Source organism: Tauraco erythrolophus, chromosome Z, assembly GCF_009769465.1.
Source record: "Tauraco erythrolophus isolate bTauEry1 chromosome Z, bTauEry1.pri, whole genome shotgun sequence".
Taxonomy (NCBI): Eukaryota; Metazoa; Chordata; class Aves; order Musophagiformes; family Musophagidae; genus Tauraco; species Tauraco erythrolophus.
In genome coordinates, this window is record NC_141496.1 from 62,376,187 (window position 1) to 62,394,226 (window position 18,040).

The following is an 18,040-nucleotide window of genomic DNA, read 5'->3' on the forward strand; positions in this document are numbered from 1 at the left end:
CACCGTGAATAACTGCCAAGCGTATTTGTTTAGGCCATGATCCATGAATCACCCAAACGAAAGCAGTGATAACACTGATCAAAGATGGTGGAAAGATAAGGACATGCCAAACTGCTTTGCTTTATATTTGTCCTGAAAAAGACTACATGTGTAAAAATCTCAAGCTTCCTTAAGAAACCTTTCAGGCAAAACTTTTCTTAAAGAACCCCTCCATTTGTCTCCATCCACCAAGATAAATATTTTCTCCTTGTTTTTCAGGCAAACCCTCCCTCTCACTGAGAGTCTTGCAATGTGACAAGCCTGCATAATCCACTGCAAGAGAAGATCTCCAGTATTATTCACATGATGTTGAGCAGCGTAAGATGACAATTCACGCAGAGGTATTTAAAAATCCTGGAGAGTAGATGTTCTTGTTTTTTCAAGCAGAGTAGGTGTACAATGAGCCAAAACCAGATGAGAGCATTAACGTTTAGATGAATAGTGAAGGTGCTACGGTAATAGAATGAGAGTAAGGTGTGAAAGGAACAACCAATTTATATTGATTTTTGTTTGTTTCTCAGAAGATGAGACAATATGGAAGACAGAATACAAACATGCTTCCACAGGTAATTACTCCTCTATTTTCCAACAACACATTATTTGCCGTATGTGCATATTTATGAAAAAGACGCCTAGAGATTCAAACCACTATTTTGAGTTCTGTTTTCTTATGTGTTTGCAATAACACATAGATGACAAAAAGAAATCTTTCACTGTGGATGTGCTAGCTTTTCATTCTCATAATACTCAGCAGAATAAGTAGTAATCCTTAGTTACTGCTGTAGCTGATGATAGATAATATTGAAAACAGACCGCCAGGCAAATAACGTATTATGTCTTGATAAAGTCATATACATTGAAAGAAGTGTATTCAAAAGAAAACCCAAAACAAAACCTAAAGCAGTTCAGTGTTTTACATAGCAGGCTTTAAGAAAGCAAACCCTTTAATAAAAATCTACCCATATATTTAGGACCTGAACCATGATTTAGATGTTTGAAACTCCTACTTGACCTCAAGCTTCCTCTGCCAACTTGACCAGGACACTTAGCATCACTTCAGTTCCCTTTGAAAAAGCAGATCACTCTGTCTTCATATTTAGATGTTGCAAGGGATAATTTTCCAAACTTTTTTCCATGGGGTCTTCTGATACTGTCATGTTGATAACATTGAAAAATGCACAGTACTAGGTAGAAATGGATGTTCTCCCTTCACCTATTCTCATAGCATGGCCACAACGACTATAGAGAGCCATTTAACTCCATCTGGCTGCACTGTATTCTTCATACTCATGGCTCAGGCAAAGGCCACAGGGACATGAGACAAAACACGTAATCTGGTTCTGTGCTTCCTTTCATTCAAACTGTGCCTTATGAGGCACCTATGGCTCAGGAAAAAGAAGATCATTCTGGGACAAGCTCTTCTTCCTTTGGGAGTCAGAGTTTAGTCAGCAATGGAGGCAGGATCACTGACACGTGAAGCAAATGCCATGCTCTCATATGGAGAGTCCCATACGAATGGGACTTCCAGTGAATGCCACCAGGTCATCTAGCATCTTATCCTCAGGGTACAGCTGAATAATGAAAGTGTCTAAAATAGGTCTAATGGAGTCTGTTGACAAAATACACTGAAGTGGGTAGTCATCTTGTTTGAGCATTGCTGAAACATGACATCAGGAAGGCGGGTAGCCCAGGTGGAGGTCTGATGTTGAGGAAGGAGTGGCTGCTCTACCGCAGCGATCTAGTATTGCCTTTGCAAATCATTTAGCCATTCTAAAATGAACTGACACCATTAGTAGGTAAGCATTCTGGCAGGCAGCCCAGGCTTTCTCTGTAGAAGAGTTGCTGTCAAGGCATCTGAGCTTGTCTCTTGCTCATCATCATGCTGGAGGGATGTTTCATAGAATTGTAGAATCATAGAATGGCATAGGCTGGAAGGAACCTTAGAGATCATCTAATCCAACCTCCCTGTCATGGGCACGGACCATGCTGAGGCTGTGACCACCTTGTGTTGCTTGTCTGACATGTGGCAGCAGTTTCCTAGGTACTCTGGAAAGTGTGCTGCAGGACTAGATTTGGTTGTAAAGATGACGGAAGGAGCAGCCAAACATTTGGGTCACGTCTGGGCACTGCGAGAAATGCAAGTGGTGGTATTAGCATCATTTTAGGCAGGATAGGGCAGATTACTTCCCTTATCTATAATTTTTCACTCTGGGACAATATTGCTGTCATCTTAGTGGCAGAAAGATAATCTCTTTTGCACACATTTTAATAACACTCTTGTCTCTTTTCCTTGCAGTATGAATACACGATGCCTGTCCATTCTCCGCCACTGCCATCCCAGCAGATACCACTTCAACCTCAACAACCTGGGTTACAAGCACAAAACCCATTGCTGCAGCCCACACCACAGCCTGCCAAGCAAGCCCTAGTCCACCACAATGAAGGGCAGTCATTAGTCCTGCAGAGACAGTGGCAGTTTCACCAAGAACTTTCAGGGGTCCAGCAACAGCTGCCAGCTACCAGAACTAAACAGCAGGCAGTTTTCATTATGTAGGCTCATTGAAATTGGTCCTTTCTTTTGGCTTGACAAGTCTCTGATAGGTTCTGCACTATGGGTAGTTTGCCAGACTTGTTCCCACCCTTTGACTCACTGAAATAAGACAGTGTTTATTTCCATTGGGAATGGTTGCGGCCAGATTCTTAACATGGCTGGAAAAGGTAAGGTGGTGTCAGTGTTTATCTTTCCATCTTTACCCTTTATGGTGCCATTTCAGTGGAGAAAGTGTAACAAACATCAGTGGAAATAAGTGAATACTTCTTCTGGTGATGATCATCATGTGAGTCAGGACAGAATGTATCCTTCAGTATCTTTGACTGGAGTAGCTTTGGTCATTTGACTCAGAAAACTGGCTCTGCAAGAGGAATATGGATAGATTCTTAGGCTGTCTTATCTAACAGAAACCCACTGACCACTTTGAGGACTATGTAGGTTTGGTTCTTGCCCAGTGCAAGATCAGACCTATATCCCACAGATAAAGGATGACCTGCAATACCCCTTTCCCAATGAAATCTGAGATTTTTGTCTACAGAGGATGGTACTACAGACATAATGTCACAGCATAATTTTATCTATCCTTGTGCAATCAGCCTTGAAATAAACCCTGTTACTAGATGGATTTATTTCAGGAAATAAAATAATGCAAGTGCTAAAGACGACCTAGGTATGCTTGAAAGTTTGTATTTTTTTCCAATTTTATCAGTTGCTCTAGTAACAGATATTAACTTTTTTCTTCTACAAACCATGCCTTATTTTTTTCCTTACTTTCATTGCTATTGAAACTGTACAAAGAACAGCAGGAGATGGTTTGAAGGAAGATCATGTAGCACAAGTGCTCTCTTGATATAGATATATTCTTTAACCAAGCCATACTCGTTCCACTGATGCAGTATGTCATTTAACACGTCTTCTCATTTGCTGTTGGTTAGCGGATTCTCTCTCTGTTCAGCAAGTCTTTTTTAAAATATGTACACTGACTGCTTTCTTCTAAACTAATGCGTTTAACCAGCACTGGAATATTCAGGGCATTTAGGTCCCAAGGTGAGTATAGATTTTAATGTATAGCTTTCTTAGGTACTGTAACATAATTATGTTTACAAAAAAGTTTCACAGCAACTCTTGGTTGGACTAAATTGTCATATTCTTAGTCAGAACTAAGAATCAGCTGAGGAGATGTCTTTTTTTTTGCAGAAACAGTAAGTCAGAAAAGCATCCATCTGTGTAAAAAATCTATTTGTAAAGGCAAGCCATAAATTCTCTCCAAGTGTCTCAAAGCTGTGTTCAGCCACACCTACACGAACGGTGTGGGCAGACACATCTTTGCTATGTCTGCCCTTGCTGACGGCGAGGCACAAGCCGGCTCTCTCCCAGGAGCTGAGCAGTCACTTTCAGCATACACGCAGCTCTGAGCTAACGCATTTAAATGTCTCTGGCCTGCAGCCAGCAGGGCACACAAGTGAAGCAGACGTGACTATCCATACTTGTCTGTGCCCTCAAAAGTAGAGTCCTGGTCGTTCTTCCCAACATCCATAGCATCGAATGCTTGCTAACACCAACAAATTATTCTTTTCTTTTTGTTCTCAATGTGCCCGACTGCATATCAATTAGTCCAGCAGGGAGAAGCACAACAGCCCCTACAACAACCAGTTATTTAATTCACTGATTATTCTTTTTTGTTTTATCTAGCTTTTCCCTTAGCTGTTTTTTCTGTCCTATGCAGCAAGTCAAGGGATAAGTTTATTTCAATTTTTCTCACCTTCAGGCATCTATCTTTCCAGTGGAAATTGCCTTGCCTCACTCTACTGTTTTTTTATTAGGGTGTCCCTGCGAGACTTGACATAGGGAGCTCTGAAGAAATGCAGGTGAGTCATATCTGGGTCTATAGCACTAGAAGGGATATCTGGCTTTAAGTGATCATAAAGCAAGACAGCCTAGACTTTTTGAACATAAATTTCAGTGAAACGGTTCTGCGTATTCGCAGTCTTCTTTCAATCATAACCAAGGGCTTCACGATCTTTGCAACACATATTTGTGTAGAGGTTACTGTACGCATAATGCACTTTAAGTTAGATCACAAATGTTGTTCTCATTGTAAGACTTCCTTACACTATGGGAGCAAGAGGCAGAGCATAAGTAATTGGTCAGCAGGTGTGATAACTCAAAAACTTCCTATCTTTCTAAGTCGATAACTACTGTCTTGGAAAGGGACCAGAAAAAATTAATAATCATGACCATAAAAGCCACACTCAGATGGTAGTTTGTCCCTCAAGCCTAAAGGCCACAGTTGAAGGCCATTTCCCATTTCAAGAACCAGGTGTTCACTGGTAACAGGAGATGGCAGGCACTGGTGGTACATCTGGCGTAGCTGCAGGATAAAGACTCTCTGGCTGCTCTGTGCAGCCCCTGTTTCTGAAGGGTTGTCCTCCAGTACTGGCTTCCATATCACAAAAGGTTGTGGAGGATAGCTAGTCTTCTGCCTAGGCTTGCCACTAGCAGCTGACTGCACACATTGACAAGATACTGAGGAAATAAGGGGCAATGGCTTTAAACTGAAAGAGGGTAGATGTCAATTAGATCTAAGGAAGAAATTTTTTACATTGAGGGTGGTGAGGCACTGGAACAGGTTGCCAGAGAAGCTGTAGATGCCCCATCCCTGGAATTGTTCAAGGCCAGATTGGACGAGGTTTTGAGCAACCTGATATAGTGGAAAATGTCCCTGCCCATGGCAGGGGGATTGGAACTAGATGATCTTTAAGGTCTCTTACAACCCAAACCATTCTATGATTCTATGAAATAACAGAGTCTTTCAATTTGCTTTTTCTTCAGGGAGGCAGAGTGGGTGCACCTGCCTCTGGTGCTGTGCTTCCCATTTTACTGACATGTACAGTGGATTAGGATGGGGACCTCAAAACCTAACCCTCCAGGGAGATGTCAAAACTGAAGATTACTCACCAGCCCCAGGACAAAAGCTGCTGCTTCACGGAGGTGTCAATCAGATGCAAGAAGGTTCTTCACCTCCTGGGGCTTTCCCGTCAGACCGGAAGAGTGATGTACATCTTCTAGATGGCATGCTGGTGGGCCACAGTGAGCCTGTGGCACGTGCTGAAAGCAATTTGCCAAGTGACTCTATGCATCCATCAGGCTGGAGCAGAGGGATTCTCACTGCCAGAGTGGAAGGAACTCAGTTTCCCCCTGGCAGCCTCTTACCCTTCAGTTTTACAGCCCAATCCCTCTAGAGGTCCAGAAAGAAGTGAGTGTGTATCCTGCCTTGTACTCTGATGCCTTGCGTACACTCCAAGAGGAAAATGAAGCCCAGCAGTTAACTGATCATGTAGGGTGTAAAGCTCTTCCAGGAACCATGCAGCTCGCTGCTTCTATATCATACACGTGTTTTATCTGCACGATGAATTGGTGTCGTGGTTTTTTTTTTTTGGACTGAGGGTCGAGACAAGAACCGAAAAGGGAGCACCCACCAAACATGGTCTCGGGCAAAACATGACTCAGGCTTTCTTAATAAAACAAAACAATTTATTAACAGTTACTAAACAAAAGACAAAAGGGAACGAAACCGGTTACTTGAGAGGAGAAAGAGAAAACAAGGCCCGATCTTAAAACAACACCTCCCCACCCCCTATTTTCCTTTCGTTCCTGGCTCTGTCTTCCCCCCAGCGGCGCAGGGAGACAGGGAATGGGGGAGTACAGGTCAGTTCATCCATGTTGTTCACTGCCGCTCCTTTCTTAAAGGAGGAGGAGCCTTTACACCATTTTTCCCTTGCTTCGGTGGATCCCCTACTCACAAAGAAAAAGTCCCCAAACTTTTCCAAAGTAAGTCCTGCCCGCAGGATTGCAATCCTCCCCATGGATCGCACCAGTTCGGGCTTTACCAGTCTCGGCCTCTTAGGGAGCTGCTGCCACTCGCGTCGGCGTGGGTCGTCCCACGGTCTCCAGATGCCTCCACGACCTCGTCGTGCATTCCATGCCCCATTATCAACAGTACCTGGTCGCGCATCCCCTGCTCCACGACCTCTCCTGGGCTCAGGCATCTCCTTCCCGACGTGGGTTTCTCCACAGGCCACGAGTGGGTCGCTGCTCCGCCGAGCACACCCTGGCTGCAGGGGGGCCGCCTGCCATCTCACACCGATTTGCAAGGGAAGCCTCAGCTCCAGTACACCTCCTCCTGCTTCATCTTTGCTGACCCGGTCGTTGTGGTTGTCTTCTCTTAGATCTTAATCCTCTCTGGGGAAGCTCGGCCCGGCGGGCACCCCGGGAGTGGGGCGCTTACCGAGTCCCCCATGCGGCTCCCCCGGCGCCATCTTGAGCACATGGCGCCGGCCCGGGCCCGAGCGGCCGCTCGGCCGGGAGCCGGGAGCGAGGGCAGCGCCCTCCTGCTCTCTCCTCGCTCCTGAGCAAAAAGCCCTTTCCCGCCCCTTTGTCCCAACTTAAATAGGGCAATTCGCAGAGGCGCCGCCTTGGCTCAACCTCCCCCGGGGGGGATGGGACTCAGATCTGGTGGCACAGGGAGCAAATCCCCTCCCCTGCCACCAGAACACCCCCCCACACATCAAACTATCACAATTGGCAAAGGAGATCTAGAAACCTGCTTTTCTGGGACTTGCAATAAAGCATTTACTATACTAACCAAATGTATACAGCTATGAAAGCTCTAGTTCAAAGGTTTTTCTTTCCATATTATTTGGGAGAGGGGGAAAAATATGATTAACAGTTCATTTTGTTAACGCAGTGAATTACTGTAAATTTCCTCTTCCTGCTGCTGTATGTGCATGTGTAGGGTGGTATGTACTCAACTTTTCCTGCTAAATGTCTCCTTGGTTCCAAGCAGAAACACATCTTAAGTGACAAGTGCTTTTGTGACATCCTTTTGTACTGGGAGACTGTCTCTCCATGGCTGATGTAGGGTATTATCTGAGAACAAGGTAGCGCTTACATAATAAAGATTTATTCCACCATGCATTTTGCTGCTCCTTTTTGGAAAAACAAACAAACAAACAAAAAACCACCACCCAAACAAAAAACCCACTTTAGATCCTGAATGTGAGAACAGTAGATGGAAGATAGGAGATGCTGCTCCCGATACCCAAGAAACACTTCCTTTGCTTTCAAAAAACACAGCTGGTTCTTCAACATTGTCTTCAGTCAAACAGATCTATAACAGACTTTTGATCTCCAGTTTGTCAGAGGTCTGTCCAGCCTGAGAGGGAAGCCATGCAGGTGCAGTGTCTGGGGCAGCTTGCCGTGCATACGTGCTGCACATCAGTACGGCAGGGCAAGGCTTCTGCCACAGCTGTGCTCAAGCACAGAGAGAGACAGCAACTTGGCCGTGTTGTCAGTGTGAACTTCAACCCATTACATCCATCGCATCTCTTCAGAGCAGTTTACATCAAAACTGAAATGAGGTGGAGAGTCAAAGCATTTCTGATATGGAAATGCCAGATTAGAAAGGAGCATTAGCAACATGTATTTACATCTGGGGAGAAAAACTTCAAGTCCCAGGGACACACACTACTTCTATGTCTGATAGCTGCTGTAACTGTCACAGTACTGGAGGTAAATAGCAGAGGTGTTATGGGTCCTAGAGACTTCTGTGGGACATTGGAGAACTACCCTTTATTCTCAAGAAACAGATCTATCTCAAGTCCTCAATTCCTCATGGCTCTGTCTCTGCTGCTGTCTCTGTCACAGCACTGGAGGTAAATAGCAGAGGTGTTACAGGTCCTAGAGACTTCTGTGGGACATTGGAGAACTACCCTTCTTTCTCAAGAAACAGATCTATCTCGAGTCCTCTATTCCTCATGGCTCTGCAGACTCTCTCGTGTCGTATGTGTCAAAGTATTTCAGCCCACTGTTATCTGGGGCATGTAGGGGCACTTGACTCTTAATTACGGGATAAAGGTGACATGCAGTGCTCAAGTGCCAATATGACATGTTGTATATCCTGTGTTGCTTGTGTTGCAGAGCGGCTTACTGGGAATTTCTGCCCAGCAGAAGTAGGAGATGCACATGGGTGAGACTGGGAAAGGCTGAGGGCTGAGATTTGCAGAGATACTGAGGTGGAAGGGGGAAGGGAGAAGAGGAATGTAACCACACCAGCAAAGGGGAAGTCCAAGGTGAGGAATTTGCTAGTAAGTAAAGCAAAGGGGGCTAAAGAGAGCAGGGATGGGTAGAAGGCATCAGGAATTAACATAGGCCCAGTTTTTCCACCCTAATCAAACCTTTCTCACCTGGAGGCAAGGCTGGAGAAGTTCTCCTCAGGCTGGCTGAAAGTGGCAGAACAAGGCTCAGCTGCATCTGCCCCAGATAGTGTGACAAGAGGTAATGATACACGTGTTGCAAGTAAACCACGCTGGCAGCTCCGTATCTGTTATTGGCAGCTACAGGGGTTGTTTCATAGGTCTAGATCGTAGCAAACAATGGTCTTAGCAAGATCTGTGATTACACAAGGACTTTGCACTTCTGTAGCTTTTCATAAGTTATTTGAACTTCATTCAAGAATTTTTAAACAAAGTGCATTGGATCAATAGAAAAATATGTAACAACTGTGTAATATGAGCCTCTCTCTTGGGTATTTCTTCTCATCTAACACTTTTCAGGGCACTTGGGCAGTCTTACAGGAGTCTGTCTTGTCATCATAGCCATTCATCATAGGGGAGTTCTTCAATCCTCACGTTGTGGGTGTACAAATCACAATTCAATAGGACTTGCTCAAGTGTTTTCAGGTAAGTGATAAGAAACAAGGAAGATGAAAAGAAACAAAGGTGTGAACTCCAGGATTTAGCCTACAGCTGACGTCTTAATCACCTTTGGTCATGTTCAGGAAAGGAGGAATATATTTCCAATATGTAATTATCTTTCTTTACCCATTTCCAGAGAGAGGAAGAACCACTAGGGGAAATTGTAGAGGGAATACGGAGATTCATCGTGTTTCCATTTCCCAGGAGCTCAGTCCTCCAAGGTCATCAGCATATGTTGCTTCTGGAAGTTAAGATTTATTCAAAACACTTGCTTTGTTAGAGCTCTTCCACGATGTCATGGAGGTACACCAAAATGACTCCACACAGATAATAAATTCAAGCAAACTCTGATTTGTAACTGAAACTAAACCAGACCTAATGAGACAGTGGAGGTGACCAAAACAACACTCCAATAACATTTAACAAATTAGAGGTTTGGTACACCAGTCGAGGATGTTATTACTACACGACAACACATGAGAATGATGATCACAAAGTGTGCACATGCTCACTCACACACAAAAGGAAACCTCTCACTCAAGGGTACCCAGAAGACGGAATCGCTCACCCAAAGGGGCAAGGGCTCACTCAAGGATATATCCAGAAGGCATAATCACTCACCAAAAGGAGGATGAGGGCACTCCACCCGTGGAAGTTTCCTTGGGTGGCATCCCAATCCCAAGGAGAGGGCTTCCAATTACAGACCTGCTCCTTTGAGGAGAACCACTCCAAAAAGGGGTCTTTGATGGGGGCCCTATTTTATAGCCTGGTCAGATCTGAACTGTGGTCATCTACTGGTCGTGGTCCAGAGGCTCCTCTGAGACGAGGTGTCATGCTGGCTGGAGACCTTGTCTGTTGACTGAAGGGTCCCTCCTTTCTTACCCTCACCACCATAGAGTGGGAGTACGTGCTGGTCAGCACCCGACCAGAGTTTGTGTGTGACAGCAGCCACAATGTGATGTCAGAGGCGTGAAGATAAGGGCGTGAAGGAGCTGGCAACTGCCGCGCCAAAAGCCTTGGCCTCCAACAAGGCGGCCGGGTGTGTGCGCTCCTGCCACACATCATTAGGAATGACCAAAAAATTAGAGGAAGGAGATGAGGAGTCTGGGATTTCTTTTGGATCATTTGTTGCACTGAAGGCTTGAGTTAAGTGAAAGCAAGGCCCCTAGCAAAGCAGTTTCTCATGGAGAGAGCAGAAAGGATCCAATCTGAAAGAACAGCCAGCAACAAGAGGCTTTTCAGAAGGAACAGAGCAGCAGAGGAGGTATGCAGAGCTTAAAAAACATTAAAGAGGGGGTGTAAAAATGAATGCATCATGCAGTAAGTGCTCCTGCCAAAGTGTGGTATGAAACAAGACAGCTTATTATGGCAGCTCTAAAGACACAGACAGTACCACTTTGCTCACGTCAGTGCACTAATTTGCTCCTTACTGCCTTCTATCAGATACACTCTATTACCTACTTCGTTGTTGCTCCTTGACTGTATTAAGCATTTCCTTACATTTTTCTTGCCACTTGTTCCCTTGGATTTGCATTGCACAAGAGCTTCCAAAGTACCTGCTGGAACATGCCACGGTTCCTGGTAATGCTGCGACTTGCTGTAATCTCAGATGCTGGATTTGCACAGCAATCTGCTAGATCTGTAAGATTGTCTTGTTATAGCACAGCCTCCCTCCTCCCACTCCAGACTCTGTTTCACATTCACTGAACAGATTTTCTCCCTTCTCCTCTCCCAGACACAGGACCTCACTCCCCATCAGCTGCACTGTACCTTCAGAGGAGCATTATCTTTTAGTCCATTCAGGTCAAGCACAGCCTTTCACAGAGCCTGTGAGCACTTGAGCTTTATGAGCCCATGCTTCAGGGAACCACAATAGCTGCAAGCAATTGGATCTACTCTGCTTGTAATGATCTCCCAGCACAATCACTCAACCACTCCTTTTGTTAGACAGCACTAACACCCAGCTGTAGGCAAAGTTAAAACACCACCACCCTATCCTGGTTTTCTCAGCACTCTTGACCTTTCTCTGTGCAGGACTTCTCTTTCAGCATGTCATTTCCCCCAGGTCATGAACAAAACAATGGAGGGACTCAATCATCCTTCATCTTCTTCTAGTCCCACTTACAGGGAGCTGGCTGGAGAAGCCCATCCTTTCACAGATGCCAGATACCCTTATCAGGTGATTCGCCGACTGGTTTTCAGCAAATTCTGTCTGGATATCAGAAGTGCTTCTCCTGAAATAATTTATTCATTGCCTTGCTCATGCATGACAGCTGTGTAAGTCAGTAAATCAAGTCCAGCTTTGTGATACACATACTTAGAGATTACTTGTTCCTTAGACCGAGCAAATGCCTTTGGGAAGGAGTTAAATCCTTGAGGTAGGATGACATGCAGTTTGAGATTAAACAGGTAAGCAGATTAAACAGGTAGACTAATTGTTTCATGAAACCAGCCAGAAATTCTTTGGCTTAATCCAAAAGATTCTCCACAGATAATGAAACAATGACCTGGGACATGTCTTTTGCCAGTGGTACATGGATTTTTTTTAAGGGTGATCCTTGTAGATATCTAAGGACTCTGGATATTGACTATCCATTGATTTAGAGGGCTTCAAGTATTGAAACACATTAGAAGCCAGAGGCCTCACAAGACTCCGGCAGTCAGTTAGGCCATAACAATTATATTGAAGTAGTTTCCCAAATAAATTCTGGGTATCAACAGGTTCCAGGGGAACCACTTTGTTTTGGAAGGGAATGAAGATAAGTGGATGTAAGTTTTTGTGAGAATCGCTGTGTAAATAATTAGTCTAGTGTAATTAATCCGTGTATGCATTGCTTTTAGACCTTTCAAATTGATTTTTCTGAAAAGACAAATCTGGAATTTCGTTCACCTGCAATGAATCTTGAGGACAGGCAGTGATGACACTGCTTGCAGGAGAGGGGCTGCTCCACCAAGCTGGCTGTTTTTCTTCTCTAGGTAGGAGAGCACTAGAAGTGAGCATCAGCATCTCACATGGACTGTCACAGGGGTAACACAGATGAACAGTCTGTTTGGAGCACATCTCTGATCTGCTCCCAGGTTTCAGATGATTGTGATCAAAGTGTTGTCAAAAATAAGGTTAGAAAGCACTCACAAGGTCTTCTCATCTATCTGTCTTCTGCTCTATCTTCTGCACTTCGTTTGTACCTATGCCATTTCCCACAGATGCAGTCTAGCCTATTCTTAATTACTTCATCCAATGGAGAAAACATGAAGTCCTCCTCTTAATGTCTAACTTGCTACAAGTTAAATTCATTGCTTGTTCCCTTTGTCTCAGGAGCCCACCATAGTTTCTTTATTTATGCAGGAAGGTTTAGCTAGATTAAGATTATTTCTGTGCATTGCCTGTAAGAAAAGCCCTGCTCCTTTCACTCTTGCGTTTTAGGCCATGTGTCCTTGACTTCAGAAGAGCCACGTTGTCCTCCTCAAAGAGATGTCCCAGGAAAACGCACAGTGCCCAAGACAAGGCACAGTGACTCACAGTCCCTGGTGGTGCTGGCTTGCTTTGTAGAAAGCACTCACGTTCCTATTATGTCTGTGTGGCATCAGACAGCGCAAAGATGCTCCTGCAGAAATCCCCCAGCCAGCTCAGCACTCCTGGTCCAAGCCACAGCCTAGGCTTCCAGGAGTCAATCCATGCTCCGTGTTGCTCAAGATCAGCACTGCACACCTAGCTCACTGGCCCTGGGACCATACAATGACTTATGAATTGGAGCTACAGCTTCCTTTCAAGGTTTCTCTCAGTACTGCACCTGGCACCTGGAAGGGCAGTGGGGATCTCAAATCTAGAAACAATTTTATTTCTTTTATAAAAAGAACACAAAACAAAACAAAACCAGAGCTGGCATCACAAGAATTGGCTTGAGTCCACAGGAATGAGTTCTTCTGCTGACTCCCTTGCCTGAGTACGCAAGGTTAATCCAACTGCTTCCAGTGGGGCAGAAAAGAGATTTTTTCCCAGAACAAAATGCCGGAGACTTCTGCTTTTTTTTTTTTAGTGCCTTCCAGCAAGGATCATCTGCTAGGATGATCTGGACATCATGAGTTCAACCGGTTTCCTCTGTTAAAGGCAAACTTGGCTGTCGGAAGAGCAGCAGGTCCCTTTTCTATTTGTAGCTGACATTGCTTGCATTTTCCTGCTGACCCTACTCTGTGATAAAAATTTTGTTTGGCTTGACCTCTGCCCCCACCATTTTCCCCTCTTTCAGGGAGGTTTTACACAGCATCATTTGTAAAATTATTTTGGAAAGGTGAGCCCAAACAGAGCCTTCACTCTCCACCACTCAATCGTATTATGGAGCATCCCCCACCCCCAAAGACATGGAATAAAGAAATTATAATGTAGCTTTTCTTTAGTAATTGGAGCTCTCCATTCAAGGGGACTTCCTATCTGTGGCACTCTGTTTCTTGGCTTCACGGCATCTGAGCAGCTCACAACTGTTATTGCCCTACAACACTTCCAAGGGATTGGGAAGGGCTAGGAGGAATGTCTGGAGACTATTCTTAGGGAAAGGTTTGGATGCTTCATTTAGTATCTGTGTTGCAGAGGGCTCCCAGGGATTTAAAGCTGCTTAAAGCAGTCACTGGAGAAAAGCTTGGGCCGTATTTAAGACCCGACAATCAGTGTCCCATTCACACATCACATGTACCTTTCTCCTGTAATGCAGGAAGCTGGGATTTGGCAGCTATCAAAAGCAGAAGTTCTGGAATCATTCTGTGTCAATCTGGATTTGTGCAGTGTGGATGGCACTGGCAAACCACTTTAAGCTCCATTACCTAACTGGGCTCAGTGGGATCCTGTAGACTCCTGCTACTCTCAAGGGATGGGATACGTGACTGAGAGAGCTAAACTAGCAGAAACATAACTGCAGCTATTTCACAGTGTCAATTTTAGTTTGAGTAAGTACAAAAAAACCATGCAGTTGGCCTTATACTGATGCAATATTCATAGATTCATAGATAGATTCATAGATTTCTAGGTTGGAAAAGACCTTAGAGACCATCGAGTCCAACCATCCCTAATCCCCATTAAACCATATCCTCAAGTAGATCATCCACCCTCTTCTTAAACACATCCAGGGATGGGGACTCAACCACCTCCCTGGGCAGCCTATTCCAGTGGCTGACAACCCTTTCAGAGAAGAAATACTTCCTAACATCCAACCTGAACCTCCCCTGACTAAGATTACACCCATTTCCTCTTGTTCTATCACCCAACACTAATGTAAAGAGCCCTTCCCCCACCTCCCCACCATCTTTTCTCAAGTATTTGTAGGCTGTAATCAGGTCTCCCCTCAGCCTCCTCTTCTCCAGGCTAAACAGCCCCAACTCCCTCAGCCGCTCCTCGTAAGTTTTATTTTCCAGCCCCTTGAACAGTTTAGTCGCCCTTCTTTGGACTCGCTCCAGGAGCTCAATATCTCTCTTAAAGCGAGGGGCCCAAAACTGGACACAATATTCCAGGTGCGGCCTCACCAGTGCCGAGTACAGGGGCAGGATCACTTCCCTGCTCCTGCTGGTCACACTATTCTTGATACACGCCAGTATCCCATTGGCCTTTTTGGCCACCTGGGCACATTGCTGGCTCATATCAAGCCGGTAGTCAACCAAGACCCCCAGGTCCTTCTCCGCCAGGCAGCTCTCCAGCCACTCTTCCCCGAGCCTATAGCGATGCTTGGGGTTTGTATACCCCAAGTGAAGGACTCTGCACTTGGCCTTATTAAAGCTCATGCCATTGGCCTCAGCCCAACGATCCAGTCTCTTCAAATCCCTCTGAAGTGCCTCCCTACCCTCGAGCAGATCGACACAGCCTCCCAGCTTGGTGTCGTCCGCAAATTTACTGAGGGTACATTCAATCCCCTCATCCAGGTCATTGATAAACATGTTAAACATATATATTAAATATGTTAAACAAAATATATTGATGTTCATGCAGCAGTAAGCACTTCTAAACGTGATACAGCCTAAATCATCTAACTTACAACTCTCTACACAAGAGTGATGTTGATTTTGTATTTTTTTTCAGACTTACTTTCAAGCCCTGGCTTTGGTGCTTTGTAATAACGTGTTGTCATAAGAACTGCAGTCTGCCTATGTCACTCCTGATCATTCTTTTAGCTAGATGACAGCATGCTGCATCTTACGTTGCTTCAGTAGGCTGGGGACATAAATTCTTCTGAGATGCTGTATATTTAAATAGTAGGTTATTGCAAGTAATGCAACACTGCTCTCCAGAACGCTAGCCTTTCTGTTATGGGTGCTAGATAGATACTGGTTTGCTATTAGGAAAGGTGAAGAAGGGCTCTTGTTTTTTTTTCTCTGCAGCATCTGTGTTCTTTCTTTCTATGCTGGGAGCAGAAGTGAGGAGAAGCCTCACCCTAGTGCAATCCCATAACACTCTTTGACCCTGTTACACATCCCACATGCAATTCTGTGGGAAATGTAGGATCTATTATGTACTGAGGCAACTGTGGACATGTGTGTAGAAGTACTACGGCCAATTTCAGAGTTAAAAAAAAACCACAAACAATTAGGCAGCCATTAGAGTATAAACTTTTGTAAGAGGCTTTCTGAAATATGAATTGGAAAACCTCCAACGCCCCTCCCCATGTAAGTTTAAGCCCAAGTGTATGTCCTCCATGCTGGAATGCAGCTGTATGGGCCAAAGGTTTGGTCTGCAGCACATAGATGTGCTCTTTATATGCGGAGTCTGGGGCACTGGGGATGAAGCCTCTCGATCTACACAAGTGCCTAAAGACTAGGGAGGCTGGGGAGAAGATCTACCTGCAACTCATATCAGCCATCCCAGTCTGGCTCTAAACAGCTAGCTTGGACATTGCCAGCTCTGTAGCTGCAGCAGCCTGGAGCTGGTATATGCACCCAGCCTGGTTACTCCTAAAACTTGTCATTGCCTGAGGACAGGGAACTTCTCCTGCTGTAGATACTGAGGCACCTGGGCAGACATGCTAGGTAGCTTCACTTAGCTCGGACCTGACAGCACACAGACCTACAGGCATCTAATGTCTGTGGTGGCCACCACAGCACACTGGCCTCGTGGGGACTTTACCCTAAAGCAAGATGGTAAGGCTAAGTAACAATTCATCCTCCTGGAACAGCACAGGGGAAACTGAGTGGGGCTTTCAGGCTTAAGCCTCACCTATGACATGAAGTTGTTGGTGCTGTATGGGGTCTGTCCTTTCTGTGAGGGACTACTGGGTTGGGAGAGAACTTGCCCCCACCAGGTCCTGTGAGCCTCTGCTTTCTTCCATGTTACTGGTTCCAGCCTAGACTTGGTTCAAATGCAAAGTGTCCACAGCAGGCTAAAGGAGAAACTTTGTGGACAGTTTTGTAATGATCCCAGTCTTTTCCAAACAGAATAAACATGAACTTTCTTTTTAGGGTAGACCTGACAGTGCACAATGTGGTGGGTGGAAAAGTGTCTCCTGGAGAATGGGCTCAGACCACACTTTACTGACACAGCATAGACATACCAGGACAGCACCAGCACATGGTACAGTGGGTATTTGCACACCTGGAACAAGGCAGAAATCCTGCAGTTTAACTAGGTCTCCTGGCCAGTTTAGGAAATAGCTGAGCAGGGTGCAGAAGAGAAACATTTATTTCATAAAAGAATGATTGCAGCCTTTTAATTCTGACATAATATGGGTCAGATAGTACAATGCAGCAATTTCTGCATTGGCAGGAGCTTCCTTCACTGGTTAGAGAGGGCTCTCTGGGCAAATGTCAGCCAGTGCAGGCAGCCTTTACTGGAAGGATTGTTTTACATTTCCTGCAATTTCTCTAGTTAAGTTTTGTGAAATAAGGTCAGACCCAGTGTTTCTTCATCTAGAAGCAGGAGATGGGACTGGGTGGATCAAAGAGACATTACCAGTTTTTGTAAGCCGGATCTTTGCAGAGAACTCAGAGCACGCTTGGGTAGCCAGCGGGTGATAACACATCAGTTTTGCTTTCTCCCCAGGCATGCTGGTGAGGGCTGATGATGCACCGCCTCTCCTGTGCCTCCTTGGGATGTCCTGGGCAATGCCAAGGAGTGTCAGCATCTCTGTTCAGCAGGCTCATGTCTGTCTTAAACATGGATACTGTTGGGAAGTTTTGATTGCTATTTGTTATTTACTATTGATTTGCTGTTCACTATTATCTCACCAATAGTAAGACAAAGTTAAAAAACTCCCAAATCTATTATAAAATCTTTATCTCCTAACCAGTTATAAAATGCTCATCACAATAGCCCTATTTCCCAAATATTTCTCTTTTCTAAGAAAACTCTCATCCCAGAGAGTTTATTACTAAAGCCAAATGCTAGCCCTTCTTTCGTTTTGTTATATTTAGTTTCTGTCTTCCTTAGGTTTTCCTTCATTCACAGAGAAGCTGACAAAAAGCCAGTGCATGTGATTTATTCCACGGAAACAAAGCAACAAGAACCTTTCTTTCTGACAAGAAAGCTACTCTTTTCTTAGCTATGCCAGCTCTGAAAATCTGGATTTGGAAGAAAAAGTGAGGAGGTAAAGAAATTTTCTTGTTTATTTTTTCATAATTTTTAGTCAGTTTTTAGGCTCTATTTATGGCATTCTTTCCACAGACATTGGCAAGCTTTGAATCAGATCCACAGAGGCAAAAAGCATTCAGACACAAAAAAATA

At 44.7% G+C, this 18,040-nt stretch overlaps 1 protein-coding gene across 1 annotated transcript; it reads left to right on the plus strand.

Moving 5' to 3' along the window:
* The first annotated feature begins 563 nt into the window (after positions 1–563).
* Positions 564–8,605, plus strand: AMBN (ameloblastin). The gene is given in 7 exon segments (XM_086629878.1): positions 564–605; positions 1,265–1,310; positions 1,313–1,368; positions 2,336–2,575; positions 4,295–4,326; positions 4,413–4,458; positions 8,570–8,605. Coding segments are annotated over 7 exon segments (498 nt in total).
* Positions 8,606–18,040: the final 9,435 nt, after the last annotated feature.